General features: G+C 45.4%; 1 protein-coding gene across 1 annotated transcript; it reads right to left on the bottom strand.

Annotated features, from left to right (window-relative positions):
* Positions 1-600: 600 nt before the first annotated feature.
* On the bottom strand, positions 601-9018 carry boka (BCL2 family apoptosis regulator BOK a). The gene is made up of 5 exons (XM_034531573.1): positions 8902-9018; positions 8318-8690; positions 6606-6734; positions 3311-3474; positions 601-1863 (listed from the first exon to the last, which is right to left on the bottom strand). The coding sequence occupies exons 2-5, from the start codon at positions 8529-8531 to the stop codon at positions 1738-1740; spliced, it is 633 nt and encodes a 210-aa protein (XP_034387464.1). The 5' UTR covers positions 8532-8690; positions 8902-9018; the 3' UTR covers positions 601-1737.
* Positions 9019-16811: the final 7793 nt, after the last annotated feature.

Genomic DNA, 16811 nt, shown 5'->3' with positions numbered 1-16811 from the left:
ACAACTAGAATGTCTTTACTAAATTAATACCATTTTTTAAATTGACATTTCTTCATGTTATTTACAAATCTGTTGGCCAACCTTAGTTCTGATTCAACCACTAGGTTATCACAAATAACCATCAATGTTTCAGGCATCGCTTATTCTTTGCAGTCTGTTAATGCGATTGTTAACGCCAAGATGCACGCAGAGAAAAATAAGCTACTATGTTAAACAAAAGGACAATACTACAATCAAAACATGTACATCATATCCACCACTTACACAAAAGAACATTTTTTTACCAGGCGTTCAAAAAGGTTTACTTATTTTTTGTCATAACTGTTGGAAAAGGACTTCATCCTTTTTGATTATTTGAGACTAGACAGCTAGGACACTATGACGTTCTCCGTTTGTTTGTCATAAGTTAAATTGCTAAATTAGTTGCGTCTAGCATTATAGAAGTACTTGCTCATTAGGTGCTATTAATGGTAGCTTCATAAGTCCTTTATTTAATCTCAAAGAACCCTCCAATGGACCACCTACCTTCTGGGAAAACACCTGCAAGGCCAAATCTGTTTATATCAATGCGTTATCATTTACGCTGATGACACAAACGTGTTTATTTATTTTTTTATAAAAGTGAAATTATTCATGGGATAAATTATGCTCTCAAAATGAAATGTTATCAAAGTGCTCTAGCTCGGGGGAAATGTACTGTAAATGTAACTTCGTTACTGCAATTACTGTAAAGCAATGGCATGCACTGGCTCACAGTGAACAATGAAAGAGGAGAACAGTTGCATTAATTGTATAGTGCCGTCGGAAATACACATACTTTAAGTAGTCATTATAGGCATAATTCATCAGACTCATTAGGGACTGGACACACATTATGACGGTACGGGGGGCTGCATTTTATAGTTTACAATATATATTCTTTTCTCCCAATATCTACAAATATTGAGTTTAAGTTCCCCAATTTAAACGTATGAGTTAGTGTATCCCCGGTCCACATTTGTTTTTGTTCACTTCCCCAAATGTGCAGAACAAGTTGGCAATGTGTGGATATGAACATGAATACATGCCTTCATGACACATTTAATTTGTTTTGCGAATCAGACTAACATGAACGAACTGTTGGTAGAGATTACATTTACTCACTCATTTCCACACAGCCAATCGTAACTATTTTGTCCCTCTTTTAAATGAGTTGGGCTAACGGAGGGCTGAAACACAATGTAAGGCTTGAGGAAGAGCAAAAAAACTCCCATACTTTCCTCCAAATCATCGTTTGAGATACGATTAATTAATATTTTGTATACAGTCTCTTAATTGGAAGAAAACATATTGTAGTTTTGCATTTATCTGGCGTGCACTGGTCTGCTGGACCAAGTACAGTAGTTATCATTTCCAACCACTAGGGGCAGCCACGCTTCTGCCAAACAGGAAGCAAAACTAATTTGGGCCGTTCTGCTGACTGTGGAACAAATTATAAACTAAAAACACTAAGAGTGGTCGATTTTATACATTTGCGTCAAAAGTGTTCCATTACCTTACAATTAACAATAAATAGACAATCTAGCAGAGGAAGCAGAGGAAGCACGAAAGTCAGTTTCCTGTGAATGGATAGGCGTTCGTCCACGAAGGCTCAGTGCAAACGGGTGTAAACATAATCCCAAGAGGAGGAGGCTTCAGTGCTGGCGGTGGACGGTGCCGGCCAGTCCGCTGATAACCCCCAGTGTGTGACTCTGTCTTTCACGTGTCTCTGAGGAGGTACAACACGGTGGCCTTCAGGTAGTGTCCGAAGGCGCAGACGGCGGACACCAGCCAGTGAGAGCGGAAGCTGGGATCGGTGTTCACCACGCATTTCGTTACGTCCACCTGTGACGGCAGAGAGGACACAGAGCTCACCAAATGAGTTCAGACTGTGAAATGAAACAAAAGGAAAATATATATATATATTGGTTTGTCAATATGCTCAGAATGAGCATTGACGACGTGCACGACTCGCCCACAAATATGTTTTTTCCAAAGCCAAAAGCCCACACTGCAATCTGCAATGCTAACTTGAGAACATCTAGTTATATAACTGGAGCACTTTGGTAGACAATGAGATTTCCCAGAGAGCACAGTTTAAGTGTCAAACCTGACACTAAACACTTCTCCCTCCTCAGATCCGTCACATCACAGATTGTTATTTAGGTTTCCCCACACGCTGATTATCTCTCAGTGTGGAAATATTACAGTTTGAGCTTAGACTGGGACAGGTCCCTCATTTGTGCTCATGAGGTCAGTTATACAACGCATGGTGCTTCGTTTTGTCACACTCCACTTGCCCTCTAAACAAAACCGACTTGGGTGCCATGTTGGGTGCATTTGTTCACTTGTGCTCTTTCCAGCCGAGCGAGGCAGCGGCCCGTTGCCAGGCCTTGTTCCTGCTGGTGCGCTTTGTTGTCTCTGCAGGATTTTATCAGACAGGCTTTTCCTTTTGATAGGATTCTGCAGAAGAGACATCTACTATTGTATCTGAAGCTGTGGGGACGGGCGTAGGTATTATGTTGTCAATGCACGGTGTATAATTCTGTTATCATGCAGCCTACGACCTTTATTCGACCATTAATCCAGCATCAATATAATGAATTATGATATTTATCGTTAATCAGTATTGCATTCACACCTCATGACTTCATCCACATTCATCTCGTATCATATGGTAATATATTTACTGTTGCAGCTACTTAATCGTAAGTTTATGTTATTCTCTGTACCAGTTGGTGTATCAGTGAAATATTAAAAGGGAGCTGTATGCAACTGTAAGTCCTATCCAGATCATCTCCAGATAACCGGGGTAGGGGGCATAATATTCATGACAGCTAAAAGGATCAGTCGATTTATCAAAAAGTGGATTGACAGAAAATGTTGATTGTTAATTAATCCCAAAAAAGTCTAAAGATGACAAAGAGAATTTAATCCTTCTATCTTTTTTTAATGTGAAGATTTGCTGCTTTTCACAGACGTGTGGTCACTCATTGGTTTGTGCACCTCCATTTAAAAGCCTCGAGCTCAGCATGGCCGTCACCATCTTACCAGATTTCTCCAGAAGAACATCATTCTGTGTTGAAAACTATATTGACACCATAAAATCATGTGTATAATGTTGAGAAGAAGGGTTATTTTCTCATAACACACCCACCCACCAACACAGAAATATGAAGAAAACCAAATACTTACTTTAAAAAGGTCATGCCCATTATAATATTCCCATCATACAGACGCTGGGACTTTTAATAGTAACACTCACACAAAAAAAAGAAAAAGGTGCCCTTACCCAGCCCCCTCTCCTTTTTAACCAGGAGGTCAAGCTCTTGCGGACAAACTCCCCCATGCAGTCGACAATGGTATGGACCATAGCGGGGTGGCCGTGGCGAACACAGTCCACAGCCAGGGCTCCTGCCACGGCGTACAAAGACACCACCTTCCCCCATGTCACACCTGACAGGAGACACACTGTTAGAGCAAAGTACACAACATGCACACTCAAAGCACAAAGCAAATTGTTATTTTCCAGCAGTTTGTAGTGCAGAACAATGATGTCAGCAGCTTTTATTCAAAGATGGATGAACAAACTCTAAAACCTCAGCAGCAGCCAGACAAGAGGCCTCCATGCCTGACTGGAGAAAACCCAAACACAAGGCTCGGGGCTGGAGCAGGCAGGCAGTTCGCCTCGCTTGATTAGTGAGCAGATCATTTTTCCGACTCAGTCCACTTGTTGAGTACAGCTTTCTGCCGCCGCACCATTTACAGTCAAAGCGTCAGACTCTTTTTGCAGTGTTTACATGTCTAACGGATATAAAATGAGCCTCCAACTCCATCCATCTTCTATATCTGTCGTCCAATTCATTCCTAGGTTCTCGTAAACGGAGGTCATGTTTCTCTTTAACTGGAAATCGGGAATTTGCAGAATTATACTCTCTAATGTGTGCACTTGCAATGCTGCTGTCCAATGTATGGTGAGTTCAGGGATTATAAAACTAAAGCTAAAATTAAAATAAATCTAAGAAGTCTGGCAGCTACATGCCAGTTATTCAATTCAGTTTATTTTGTATAGCCCAATATCACAAATTACAAATTTGCCTCAGAGGGTTTTACAATCTGTACACATAGGCAAGCTCTAATAACATCCCACCTAATGCAACTTAACTGTCTTGTGTTTCAGCCCTGTTACATGCCTGCATCCTTCAAACTCAACAGCCCCAGTTTGAAGCACACATTTTCCCTTAAAAGAACCCAAAGACCAAGTGGAGATAACCCCGATGACATTCAATTCAATGTACCAGGATGGTCAGACTGGTGGCCATTCTAATTTGTACCGTTGCCATTGCGACCGCTGTAGATAACTCTGATGTAAACTACACCAACTTACAGCAAGTTGCAGACTCACAGAGGTTTTGCAGTATCTTCTACAACGTGCAGCGGGGTGGAGACATTATGAAGCCGAGAGGGCCAGAGTACATTTGAACTTAATGCTTCATACACACATTTCTTGTCACAGCGTAGGGAAAGCACATTGCCAGATGAGTGACAACTTTGTTGTTTTCTGTAACAAATCTGGCATTTAAGACAGATTAGCTAGCTAGCTTGTTAATTCCACCATGTTTTAACTAGCGGACAGCTGGCTAGTTAGCAAGCTTGCTATGCTAGTGACAGAAAATGAGCCAAACAGCGATCAACGGTACCTCCACTTCACTCCCAGTTGCTCTTGAGAAGGACAAGCTACCTAGCTAACTAGCCAGCCGTCCCTCTACAGTTTTTCTCCCATTGAAAACAGTGGCTTGAAACTAACACCGGTGAAAGGGATGAGAATTAAAACAGTAACATTAGGGGGCCACAGAACCAAAACAGTGCGCTCAAAGACACTAAAAGTTTAGTGTGGTTTTTAAATTTTAAAAAGCTTCAAAGGCAGATACTGGTGGCATGAGAAGGCGCTTTCAGCTGTAGTTTATCTGTGCCTGATGTTTGTGAGCATTACAAAGTGTGTGGTCATTATCTACTGCTGCCCAGGACTTCCTCTTCACTGTGACTTGTCTGGACTGTCAGCTCTACTGTATGTCCAAGTTTACATTTGTAGTCATTGAGGGCTACATTTTCATTCCGTATACTGAAACTAAAGCTGAACTGCAATGCATTTCTCCCCATGCAAATCCCAGAGCAGGTTTCGCTTTAGGTAGATACTCTTTCATATTGATACATCTGAAGTAGTCCATGATAGGGTCCAAGTAACTGCAGATTCTAAGGACCACACAAACCTGATTTTCTTCAGTGTGCAGTAGATTCCTAATTACTGATTGCTTTGTTACAGTCCATCCATCCATCCATCCATCCATCCATTATCACTCGCTTATCCGGGGTCGGGTCGCGGTGGCAGCAGGTTCAGCAGGCCGACCCAGGCCTCCCTCTCACCCGCAACACTTTCCAGCTCATTCTGGGGGATCCCGAGGCGTTCCAAGGCCAGCCGGGAGATATAATCCCTCCAGCGTGTCCTCGGTCTTCCCCGGGGCCTCCTACCAGTTGGACGTGCCCGGAAAACCTCTAATGGGAGGCGTCCAGGAGGCATCCTGACTAGATGCCCGAACCACCTCAGCTGACTCCTTTCGACACGAAGGAGCAGCGACTCGACTCCGAGCTCCCCCTGATGTCCGAGCTCCTTACCCTATCTCTAAGGCTGAGCCCGGCCACCCTACGGAGGAAGCTCATTTCCGAGATCTCGTTCTTTCGGTCACGACCCAGAGTTCGTGACCATAGGTGAGGGTTGGAACGTAGACCGACCAGTAAATGGAGAGCTTTGCCTTCCGGCTCAGCTCCCTCTTCACCAAGACGGACCGGTACAGCGCCTGTTTTACTGCTGCAGCCGCACCGATCCGCTTTTCGATCTCCCGCTCCACCTTACCCTCACTCGTGAACAAGACCCGAGATACTTGAACTCCTTCGCTTGGGGTAGGCAGTTTGCCCCCACCTGGAGGGAGCAATCCGCCGGTTTCCGGCAGAGCACCATGGCCTCAGATTTGGAGGTGCTATCTCTCATCCCTGCCGCTTCGCACTCGGCTGCAAAACGCTACAATGGACAGTCCAGTCAAGGTATAAACCAGCTGAGGCTGATGACTGAACTCCATGGGTGGGGTCCAAACTGTCTGTAACAATCACTCGCTCTGGCAACATGTTAACCTAATATGGACTGAATGTTTTCCCTGCGGCTCCTTTCCTGTAAGGGGTAATGACTGCAACAAAATGTCTCGGACTAACTGGAGAATTCCACAGGCAGCCTGTGTGAAAAAAGTGTTTACATGAAAAAGTAGGCTGGGATTAGTTCAATAGAAAAGCATTAATAGGAGCCGTCACATCATTCTCCAGACCTTTGAATATTTTTATTGTATTTGTCTCAGGCTTTGTTCCTCCTTCTGGATGACAACGAAAAGAAGAACTTCCTAAAGCATAAAAAAAAGCTTTGTAACGTTCCTTTGTTTCTTGTGTACCTGACAACAAAAGCACTAAAAGTTAGTTCTCTTCATGCAGGCCTGTTCGCATGGCTTGATTTACAATACAACCAGACACCGACGGGGACCCACCTGTGGAGAAAATGTCTGCAGCCACAGCCAGGAAGGCATCGGACACGATACTCTCCGAGGCCACCGTGATGTTGAGCTGTCGCGCAACGTTGCGGTACACGTTGGGTCGAAGGTACTCCAACTCGTCACCTGGCCAAAACACAAGAGACTAAACTCAGTGAGTAAGATTTATATCGTTTGTAATGCCTCAGACTTTACTTGCATTTAGGCCGGCCACGCCTACACCCACACACAAAGCAAGACTTGAAAGAAGCAATAACTTTCTCTAACAAAGCAATAGTTTGACTTCATTTGCAACAAAGAAAACGTACCCTTGTTTGATTCAATACCCTCAGTGGTCTTGCTGCTACAAGGTTACATGACCAGTAGTTTCTAGCTAATATGAGCTAATGTTACCCAGAGTCAGTTGGCTGGCTTTAGTCTTCTCCATTTGTGTTGTTCTAACCATAACTGAAACATTAGCTCAACATCAGTTACATATTCTGGCTTTAAATTATTTAAAAGTGCATTCTAATTGACCCTTTGCTAAATCCCGCCCCTTGCATGGAGACTGGCCAATCATAGCATAGCATCAACCAGCTCCGACAACTAACACTCATGCAATCTTAATTCCAGTTTTTCTTCATTTTCATACTGATGTTGTGGATTTTTGAAGCAAGTCACGCTTACCGATTGTGTAACAGTGACACTCGTTACCCGTAGAGATTGGAGGGAGATGTGCGTTATGTTATGTTTCTACGTGAAGAAAATCTGTGAAACTCACATTAGCAGAGTATATTTGCACATTGTTTACCTCCTTCTATGCTACATTAGCTACTAAATGTAATTGTGTAATGATTGTAATAAAGAACTTCTTTATAGTGTTGTTCCTTAATTTCATGGTCTTCTGTGACTTTCTTTCTTTCTATTTTTGACCAGTTTTCACTGCTGAATCAGATTGATATCCGGGATTTAAGTGGCTGTAAGTGGCTTAGCCACGATTCAATTGTGAATCTCACCAAAAACCATTGAGCCCCTGATGTTTGTCTTTGTGCTATGCTAAGCTACACATTCACTGTACAAACATGAGTGATACCCGCCTACTCATCTAAAGTCTCAGCGGAAAAGCAAATGTCAAATTATTCCTTAAAAATCTGATTTCACCTGCTTTTTAAAATATGATTTATGAGCAGTAGATGCTTTGTTGTAACCTGGAATGACTTCATATGCAGTAGATTTCAAAAGGAACAGAGTTCAAAAGTCTTTATTCTAATCTCTTCAGGAGATTCTGGCCTCAGGGGATTGCCTCACAGCTTTTGTGGACACCCTCTGGTGGAAAGTATTCTCAAACATGAAACATCCTCTCTGTTGTTTTCTTTTAATAAACAGTTTCCAGTGAATTGCACAACTCAGCTGGTGATGATAACCACAAATGGTAAAGTGAAACCTCAGAACTCTATCGCCGTAACATAAACCGGGGACATGTTATTTTCCTGGGAATGTCTTCATGGTGTTTTAGGGAATATTAATAAAGCAATATCACATACACATTCTGAATGATGTCAATAGGTGGCCAATAGGTGCGTCCCGACAACCAGACACACACCTGAACATTCAGGAAAATAGGTTTGAAATGTTCAATTGATGAATTTTTTTTATTGGAAAAAGTTTCTCTCTCTCATTGATTTCAATGGATGTGGCTTATGGATGCAGCAGAGCGCTCAGAAACTCACCCAGCCACAGCAGGACGGGCGACACCTCTCCCAGCGCCCCGCCGGACGCAGCGCGCCCGTGGTCGGGCTTCGACCAGCCTATCCCGGCGCGGTTGAGCCGGGAGTGAATGTAGTCCCGGCAGAGCGCTTTGGCCTGGGACACCAGCTCCTTGTCGGTGGGCGAGCGGTCAAACACCTCGGCCGCGAACACAGAAGAGCGGCGCAACATCTCCATGCCCCCCGGCCCCCGGCCCCCGGCTGCGGGCTGCGCTGCTCACCTTCCCCCGCCGCCGCTGCTTCTCACGGCGGCCACTTCTGCACCAGGACCCCCCGCCGCCGCCGCCTCTCCTCCGTCCCTCTATAGTAGGGACTTGGAAGACTTGTGGAGATTATCCTGCATAACAAAACACGCAGATTAGTGTGTAGGCTAGACATCTTTTGATTGGCCACCGACTCATAACGCGATCAACGTGTTCAGAAGCTGCAGGTTATGTAAACCCCACGCGGGACACGTCCAGAGGAGATATGTATGAATCCATAAAGTTACAGTTAGTGCGTCCACACTGGCTCCCCATGGAGGTACGGAGCATTTCAATAACACTCACCCGAGAATATGTCATCCTGCATCCGATCTGGTCACCGAGCAGAAAGGTTTACGAGCTGCCACTCAAATCCCAAAAAAACACCCCAAAAAACCCTCTCCAGTGTAGTCTGGCAGGCTCTCCTTCTAAGGGCACTTATTGTGAAGTCCAAAGGCGGAGATACACAAGCCCCGCCCCTCCGCCCCCCACACACACACACACACACACACACGGAGGACATGACCCCGCATTACTAACTGGATCTGATCATTAAGGTGCAGTCTTGGATCTGTGTGATTACATTGTTGCATTAATCATCCCCAGAGTTGTTCTGTTACAAAACCAATGAAGATAATGTTGGTAAAAAATAAAATAGGTGTTCGATTATCTTCTACTCAGCAGGTGGCATGTCAACATTTAACTTTTGTTGTCTATAAAGTCTTAAAAAGTCACACACAAAAAAAAAAGAATAGCCAAGACCAAAAGAGCAGAGGTAATCAAATTCTTGCTTTAAGTCCCAGGTCAAACGTTTCCCATAATGCAACAATGGCATCTCTGCTTTAGTCTCTCCCTGCAGGGTAAACATCCACGTCTTTTAAACTCCACATCTCCAGTTTGCACCGCATACTTATGTTAGGAATGTTAAGCCTGATGACATCAGGGTTATGTTCAGCCATATATATACCGAGCCACCAAAAAACAGGACACAATTGTTTTCCACGGGCTCCTTACATTCTTATTGATTTGATCCATGACACTCGTGTCGTGCTGTTAAATATGAAGCTAATATGCTGTTAGCTTAGCATAAAGACGAGGGGGCAAACAGCTGGCCCCGATTAAAGTTATGATGCAAACCCTCTATGACGCACTAACTGGATTAGAGTCGGCCTTTGACAACGATTTGAAACACACACATTGCTTTCTCTCAATTCTGTCACATGGCAACATATTTGAACTCTTTAAACTGTGGCGCTACTATGCAGCCATGTTGTTTTGAAAGCCAAACACGACGTTGACGCAAGCAGCTACACATCACTTCCACTCCCCAACAGAAAATAGTTTGATGAGATTTCCTTGTAGAGGAGCGATATTGTCATCTCTGGCCCCGGGGGCCCCCCACCCTCCCGTGGTTCTGTTCGGGCGTGCCCGAGGAATGCCCGCTTTGTTTGAGACTGCTCAACAGATTTGCAGATCCTTGTTAAACTGTCACTGACGGATCTGTTTGTTAAATACTCCTAAAGAAGTGCATACACTGTCTGTGTGTCAGTGGGCTTTCCTTCACTGTCTGTGTGTCAGTGGTCTTTCCTTCACCGTCTGTATGTCAGTGGGCTTTCCTTCACTGTCTGTGTGTCAGTGGTCTTTCCTTCACCGTCTGTGTGTCAGTGGGCTTTCCTTCACTGTCTGTTTGTCAGTGGTCTTTCCTTCACCGTCTGTGTGTCAGTGGTCTTTCCTTCACCGTCTGTGTGTCAGTGGTCTTTCCTTCACCGTCTTGTCGTCAGTGGTCTTTCCTTCACCGTCTGTGTGTCAGTGGTCTTTCCTTCACCGTCTTGTTGTCAGTGGTCTTTCCTTCACCGTCTGTGGGTCAGTGGTCTTTCCTTCACCGTCTGTATGTCAGTGGTCTTTCCTTCACCGTCTTGTCGTCAGTGGTCTTTCCTTCACCGTCTGTGGGTCAGTGGTCTTTCCTTCACCGTCTGTGTGTCAGTGGTCTTTCCTTCACCGTCTGTATGTCAGTGGTCTTTCCTTCACCGTCTGTGTGTCAGTGGGCTTTCCTTCACTGTCTGTTTGTCAGTGGTCTTTCCTTCACCGTCTGTGTGTCAGTGGTCTTTCCTTCACCGTCTTGTCGTCAGTGGTCTTTCCTTCACCGTCTGTATGTCAGTGGTCTTTCCTTCACCGTCTTGTCATCAGTAGTCTTTCCTTCACCGTCTTGTCGTCAGTGGTCTTTCCTTCACCGTCTGTGTGTCAGTGGTCTTTCCTTCACCGTCTTGTTGTCAGTGGTCTTTCCTTCACCGTCTGTGGGTCAGTGGTCTTTCCTTCACCGTCTGTATGTCAGTGGTCTTTCCTTCACCGTCTTGTCGTCAGTGGTCTTTCCTTCACCGTCTGTGGGTCAGTGGTCTTTCCTTCACCGTCTGTGTGTCAGTGGTCTTTCCTTCACCGTCTGTATGTCACTGGTCTTTCCTTCACCGTCTGTGTGTCAGTGATCTTTCCTTCACCGTCTTGTCGTCAGTGGTCTTTCCTTCACCGTCTGTATGTCAGTGGTCTTTCCTTCACCGTCTTGTCGTCAGTGGTCTTTCCTTCACCGTCTGTATGTCAGTGGTCTTTCCTTCACCGTCTTGTCGTCAGTGGTCTTTCCTTCACCGTCTGTGTGTCAGTGGTCTTTCCTTCACCGTCTTGTCATCAGTGGTCTTTCCTTCACCGTCTTGTCATCAGTGGTCTTTCCTTCACCGTCTGTGGGTCAGTGGTCTTTCCTTCACCGTCTGTGTGTCAGTGGTCTTTCCTTCACCGTCTGTATGTCACTGGTCTTTCCTTCACCGTCTGTGTGTCAGTGATCTTTCCTTCACCGTCTTGTCGTCAGTGGTCTTTCCTTCACCGTCTGTATGTCAGTGGTCTTTCCTTCACCGTCTTGTCGTCAGTGGTCTTTCCTTCACCGTCTGTATGTCAGTGGTCTTTCCTTCACCGTCTTGTCGTCAGTGGTCTTTCCTTCACCGTCTGTGTGTCAGTGGTCTTTCCTTCACCGTCTTGTCATCAGTGGTCTTTCCTTCACCGTCTTGTCATCAGTGGTCTTTCCTTCACCGTCTTGTCGTCAGTGGTCTTTCCTTCACCATCTGTGTGTCAGTGGTCTTTCCTTCACCGTCTTGTTGTCAGTGGTCTTTCCTTCACCGTCTTGTTGTCAGTGGTCTTTCCTTCACCGTCTGTGGGTCAGTGGTCTTTCCTTCACCGTCTGTATGTCAGTGGTCTTTCCTTCACCGTCTTGTCGTCAGTGGTCTTTCCTTCACCGTCTTGTCGTCAGTGGTCTTTCCTTCACCGTCTGTGGGTCAGTGGTCTTTCCTTCACCGTCTGTGTGTCAGTGGTCTTTCCTTCACCGTCTTGTCGTCAGTGGTCTTTCCTTCACTGTCTGTATGTCAGTGGTCTTTCCTTCACCGTCTGTGTGTCAGTGGTCTTTCCTTCACCGTCTTGTCGTCAGTGGTCTTTCCTTCACCGTATGTGTGTCAGTGGTCTTTCCTTCACCGTCTGTGTGTCAGTGGTCTTTCCTTCACCGTCTGTGTGTCAGTGGTCTTTCCTTCACCGTCTTGTCGTCAGTGGTCTTTCCTTCACCGTCTGTGGGTCAGTGGTCTTTCCTTCACCGTCTGTGTGTCAGTGGTCTTTCCTTCACCGTCTGTGTGTCAGTGGTCTTTCCTTCACCGTCTGTATGTCAGTGGTCTTTCCTTCACCGTCTTGTCGTCAGTGGTCTTTCCTTCACCGTCTGTGTGTCAGTGGTCTTTCCTTCACCGTCTTGTCGTCAGTGGTCTTTCCTTCACCGTCTGTGTGTCAGTGGTCTTTCCTTCACCGTCTTGTCGTCAGTGGTCTTTCCTTCACCGTCTGTGTGTCAGTGGTCTTTCATTCACCGTCTGTGTGTCAGTGGTCTTTCCTTCACCGTCTTGTCGTCAGTGGTCTTTCCTTCACCGTCTGTGTGTCAGTGGTCTTTCCTTCACCGTCTTGTCGTCAGTGGTCTTTCCTTCACCGTCTGTGTGTCAGTGGTCTTTCCTTCACCGTCTTGTTGTCAGTGGTCTTTCCTTCACCGTCTGTGGGTCAGTGGTCTTTCCTTCACCGTCTGTATGTCAGTGGTCTTTCCTTCACCGTCTTGTCATCAGTGGTCTTTCCTTCACCGTCTTGTCGTCAGTGGTCTTTCCTTCACCGTCTGTGTGTCAGTGGTCTTTCCTTCACCGTCTTGTTGTCAGTGGTCTTTCCTTCACCGTCTGTGGGTCAGTGGTCTTTCCTTCACCGTCTGTATGTCAGTGGTCTTTCCTTCACCGTCTTGTCGTCAGTGGTCTTTCCTTCACCGTCTGTGTGTCAGTGGTCTTTCCTTCACCGTCTTGTCGTCAGTGGTCTTTCCTTCACCGTCTTGTCATCAGTGGTCTTTCCTTCACTGTCTGTATGTCAGTGGTCTTTCCTTCACCGTCTGTGTGTCAGTGGTCTTTCCTTCACCGTCTGTGTGTCAGTGGTCTTTCCTTCACCGTCTTGTCGTCAGTGGTCTTTCCTTCACCGTATGTGTGTCAGTGGTCTTTCCTTCACCGTCTGTGTGTCAGTGGTCTTTCCTTCACCGTCTTGTCGTCAGTGGTCTTTCCTTCACCGTCTGTGGGTCAGTGGTCTTTCCTTCACCATCTGTGTGTCAGTGGTCTTTCCTTCACCGTCTGTGTGTCAGTGGTCTTTCCTTCACCGTCTGTGTGTCAGTGGTCTTTCCTTCACCGTCTTGTCGTCAGTGGTCTTTCCTTCACCGTATGTGTGTCAGTGGTCTTTCCTTCACCGTCTGTGTGTCAGTGGTCTTTCCTTCACCGTCTTGTCGTCAGTGGTCTTTCCTTCACCGTCTGTGTGTCAGTGGTCTTTCCTTCACCATCTGTGTGTCAGTGGTCTTTCCTTCACCGTCTTGTTGTCAGTGGTCTTTCCTTCACCGTCTTGTTGTCAGTGGTCTTTCCTTCACCGTCTGTGGGTCAGTGGTCTTTCCTTCACCGTCTGTATGTCAGTGGTCTTTCCTTCACCGTCTTGTCGTCAGTGGTCTTTCCTTCACCGTCTTGTCGTCAGTGGTCTTTCCTTCACCGTCTTGTCGTCAGTGGTCTTTCCTTCACTGTCTGTATGTCAGTGGTCTTTCCTTCACCGTCTGTGTGTCAGTGGTCTTTCCTTCACCGTCTTGTCGTCAGTGGTCTTTCCTTCACCGTATGTGTGTCAGTGGTCTTTCCTTCACCGTCTGTGTGTCAGTGGTCTTTCCTTCACCGTCTGTGTGTCAGTGGTCTTTCCTTCACCGTCTTGTCGTCAGTGGTCTTTCCTTCACCGTCTGTGGGTCAGTGGTCTTTCCTTCACCGTCTGTGTGTCAGTGGTCTTTCCTTCACCGTCTGTGTGTCAGTGGTCTTTCCTTCACCGTCTGTATGTCAGTGGTCTTTCCTTCACCGTCTTGTCGTCAGTGGTCTTTCCTTCACCGTCTGTGTGTCAGTGGTCTTTCCTTCACCGTCTTGTCGTCAGTGGTCTTTCCTTCACCGTCTGTGTGTCAGTGGTCTTTCCTTCACCGTCTTGTCGTCAGTGGTCTTTCCTTCACCGTCTGTGTGTCAGTGGTCTTTCATTCACCGTCTGTGTGTCAGTGGTCTTTCCTTCACCGTCTTGTCGTCAGTGGTCTTTCCTTCACCGTCTGTGTGTCAGTGGTCTTTCCTTCACCGTCTTGTCGTCAGTGGTCTTTCCTTCACCGTCTGTGTGTCAGTGGTCTTTCCTTCACCGTCTTGTTGTCAGTGGTCTTTCCTTCACCGTCTGTGGGTCAGTGGTCTTTCCTTCACCGTCTGTATGTCAGTGGTCTTTCCTTCACCGTCTTGTCATCAGTGGTCTTTCCTTCACCGTCTTGTCGTCAGTGGTCTTTCCTTCACCGTCTGTGTGTCAGTGGTCTTTCCTTCACCGTCTTGTTGTCAGTGGTCTTTCCTTCACCGTCTGTGGGTCAGTGGTCTTTCCTTCACCGTCTGTATGTCAGTGGTCTTTCCTTCACCGTCTTGTCGTCAGTGGTCTTTCCTTCACCGTCTGTGTGTCAGTGGTCTTTCCTTCACCGTCTTGTCGTCAGTGGTCTTTCCTTCACCGTCTTGTCATCAGTGGTCTTTCCTTCACTGTCTGTATGTCAGTGGTCTTTCCTTCACCGTCTGTGTGTCAGTGGTCTTTCCTTCACCGTCTGTGTGTCAGTGGTCTTTCCTTCACCGTCTTGTCGTCAGTGGTCTTTCCTTCACCGTATGTGTGTCAGTGGTCTTTCCTTCACCGTCTGTGTGTCAGTGGTCTTTCCTTCACCGTCTTGTCGTCAGTGGTCTTTCCTTCACCGTCTGTGGGTCAGTGGTCTTTCCTTCACCGTCTGTGTGTCAGTGGTCTTTCCTTCACCGTCTTGTCGTCAGTGGTCTTTCCTTCACCGTCTGTATGTCAGTGGTCTTTCCTTCACCGTCTTGTCATCAGTGGTCTTTCATTCACCGTCTGTGTGTCAGTGGTCTTTCCTTCACCGTCTTGTCGTCAGTGGTCTTTCCTTCACCGTCTGTATGTCAGTGGTCTTTCCTTCACCGTCTTGTCGTCAGTGGTCTTTCCTTCACCGTCTGTGTGTCAGTGGTCTTTCCTTCACCGTCTTGTCGTCAGTGGTCTTTTCTTCACCGTCTGTGTCAGTGGTCTTTCCTTCACCGTCTTGTCGTCAGTGGTCTTTCCTTCACCGCCTGTGTGTCAGTGGTCTTTCCTTCACCGTCTGTGTGTCAGTGGTCTTTCTTTCACTGTCTGTGTGTCAGTGGTCTTTCCTTCACCGTCTGTGTGTCAGTGGGCTTTCCTTCACCGTCTGTGTCAGTGGTCTTTCCTTCACCGTCTTGTCGTCAGTGGTCTTTCCTTCACCGTCTGTGTGTCAGTGGTCTTTCCTTCACCGTCTGTGTGTCAGTGGTCTTTCCTTCACCGTCTTGTCGTCAGTGGGCTTTATAGTGAAGGGATGGGTTTACTGGACGCCTCGGGCTTAAGGAAAAAGTCTGGATTCAATGGGTTTAAAATTAACAATATTTAATGGCAAAAAGGTAACAGACAAAATAATGCGTTCACGATCGTGAGGGCCGGTTGGACAGACTTCCACAGACTAAGTCACTTTCTCTCGTGAAGTAGGAACTGGTCAGTTCCCCTCAGCACAAATCCCTTTTATAAGTACTCAGTCACGCCTTTGAACCTTTAAATGTTAGTAATTCTCTGGGTCAAACAAACATCCCCTTTGATTGGCTTAAGGCCACTTCAAAGATCACGGGGTCAAACGTCACACTTCAGGTCAAGACGAGAAGTTCCTCTTCAGAATAAAACCTCTAGTCTTGCCTTCAGAATAAAATAACGTCACACACCTTCAATTTTAACCACATTTCCAAACAATAAACTATCATTCATTCTCATGCATCATACAGTTGTAATACATAGTTATCAACAGTTACAATAATAGAACAATGACCATCTTATGCTTTACAATATATTTCTGCAGAATATTCTCTATTAATATTCCCTATTAATTATAACTTCCTTTATGTATTAATATAAAACATAAGACTACCTTTATGTGCATGAGCAAATCAAAATAACATTACAATTCTGCAATCCCTTCTTTTATACTATTTCATAGTATAAACATCCTTGTAATAGCTCCTTTATTTTTGACCTTTAATGTAAACATCAATCTTTATTGTCACTCATTTCCTGTGGAAGAAAAAACAATCATTCATAATAACACACGTGTTCCTCCTTATTCTAACATACTTCCCAGGGAGCAACAAAACTGCTCGATGACCAATATTTCCTTTATTTTCTTTATTTTAAAACAAAATGCCAATGATTTGCTGCTTGTCCTCTAAATACTTATTTGGTTTGATGTCACAAACATTGTGGAGGCATCACTTTGGGAAAACAATGGACATGTTAAGAATGTTTGCAAGTAAACAAATCAATGGATTAAGGGAGAAAGTAATCGGCAGATCCACAACGAAAATAATCTTTAGCAGCCTTATATAAAGTGAAACCCTTCTTCATATTAATGCACGAGTAATAATAACAGAATGATAGATGTAATAATTGCACAACCATAACAGGGGACATGTTTCTGCATTGCGTACTTTTACAATTCATTATTTTATTTTCCTGAATACAATGACACTTTTATTTAAGAATCGTTGTCAATGCAGAACTTGTAATAAAGTATTTTTTTACCATGTGGAATT

The sequence above is a fragment of the Cyclopterus lumpus genome, chromosome 4 (assembly GCF_009769545.1).
Source record: "Cyclopterus lumpus isolate fCycLum1 chromosome 4, fCycLum1.pri, whole genome shotgun sequence".
Taxonomy (NCBI): Eukaryota; Metazoa; Chordata; class Actinopteri; order Perciformes; family Cyclopteridae; genus Cyclopterus; species Cyclopterus lumpus.
The sequence above is the reverse complement of the archived record's forward strand: the minus strand, read 5'-3'. Positions and strand labels throughout refer to the sequence as shown.

Excerpts from the sequence above, each read along its gene's own strand:
- boka (XM_034531573.1), bottom strand. The coding sequence starts at position 8,531 with ATGGAGATGTTGCGCCGCTCTTCTGTGTTCGCGGCCGAGGTGTTTGAC. Across the intron at positions 3,475-6,605 it reads TGCAGACATTTTCTCCACAG|GTGTGACATGGGGGAAGGTG; the intron begins GTGGGTCCCCGT and ends GTCTCCTGTCAG. Across the intron at positions 1,864-3,310 it reads TAAAAAGGAGAGGGGGCTGG|GTGGACGTAACGAAATGCGT; the intron begins GTAAGGGCACCT and ends CTGCCGTCACAG.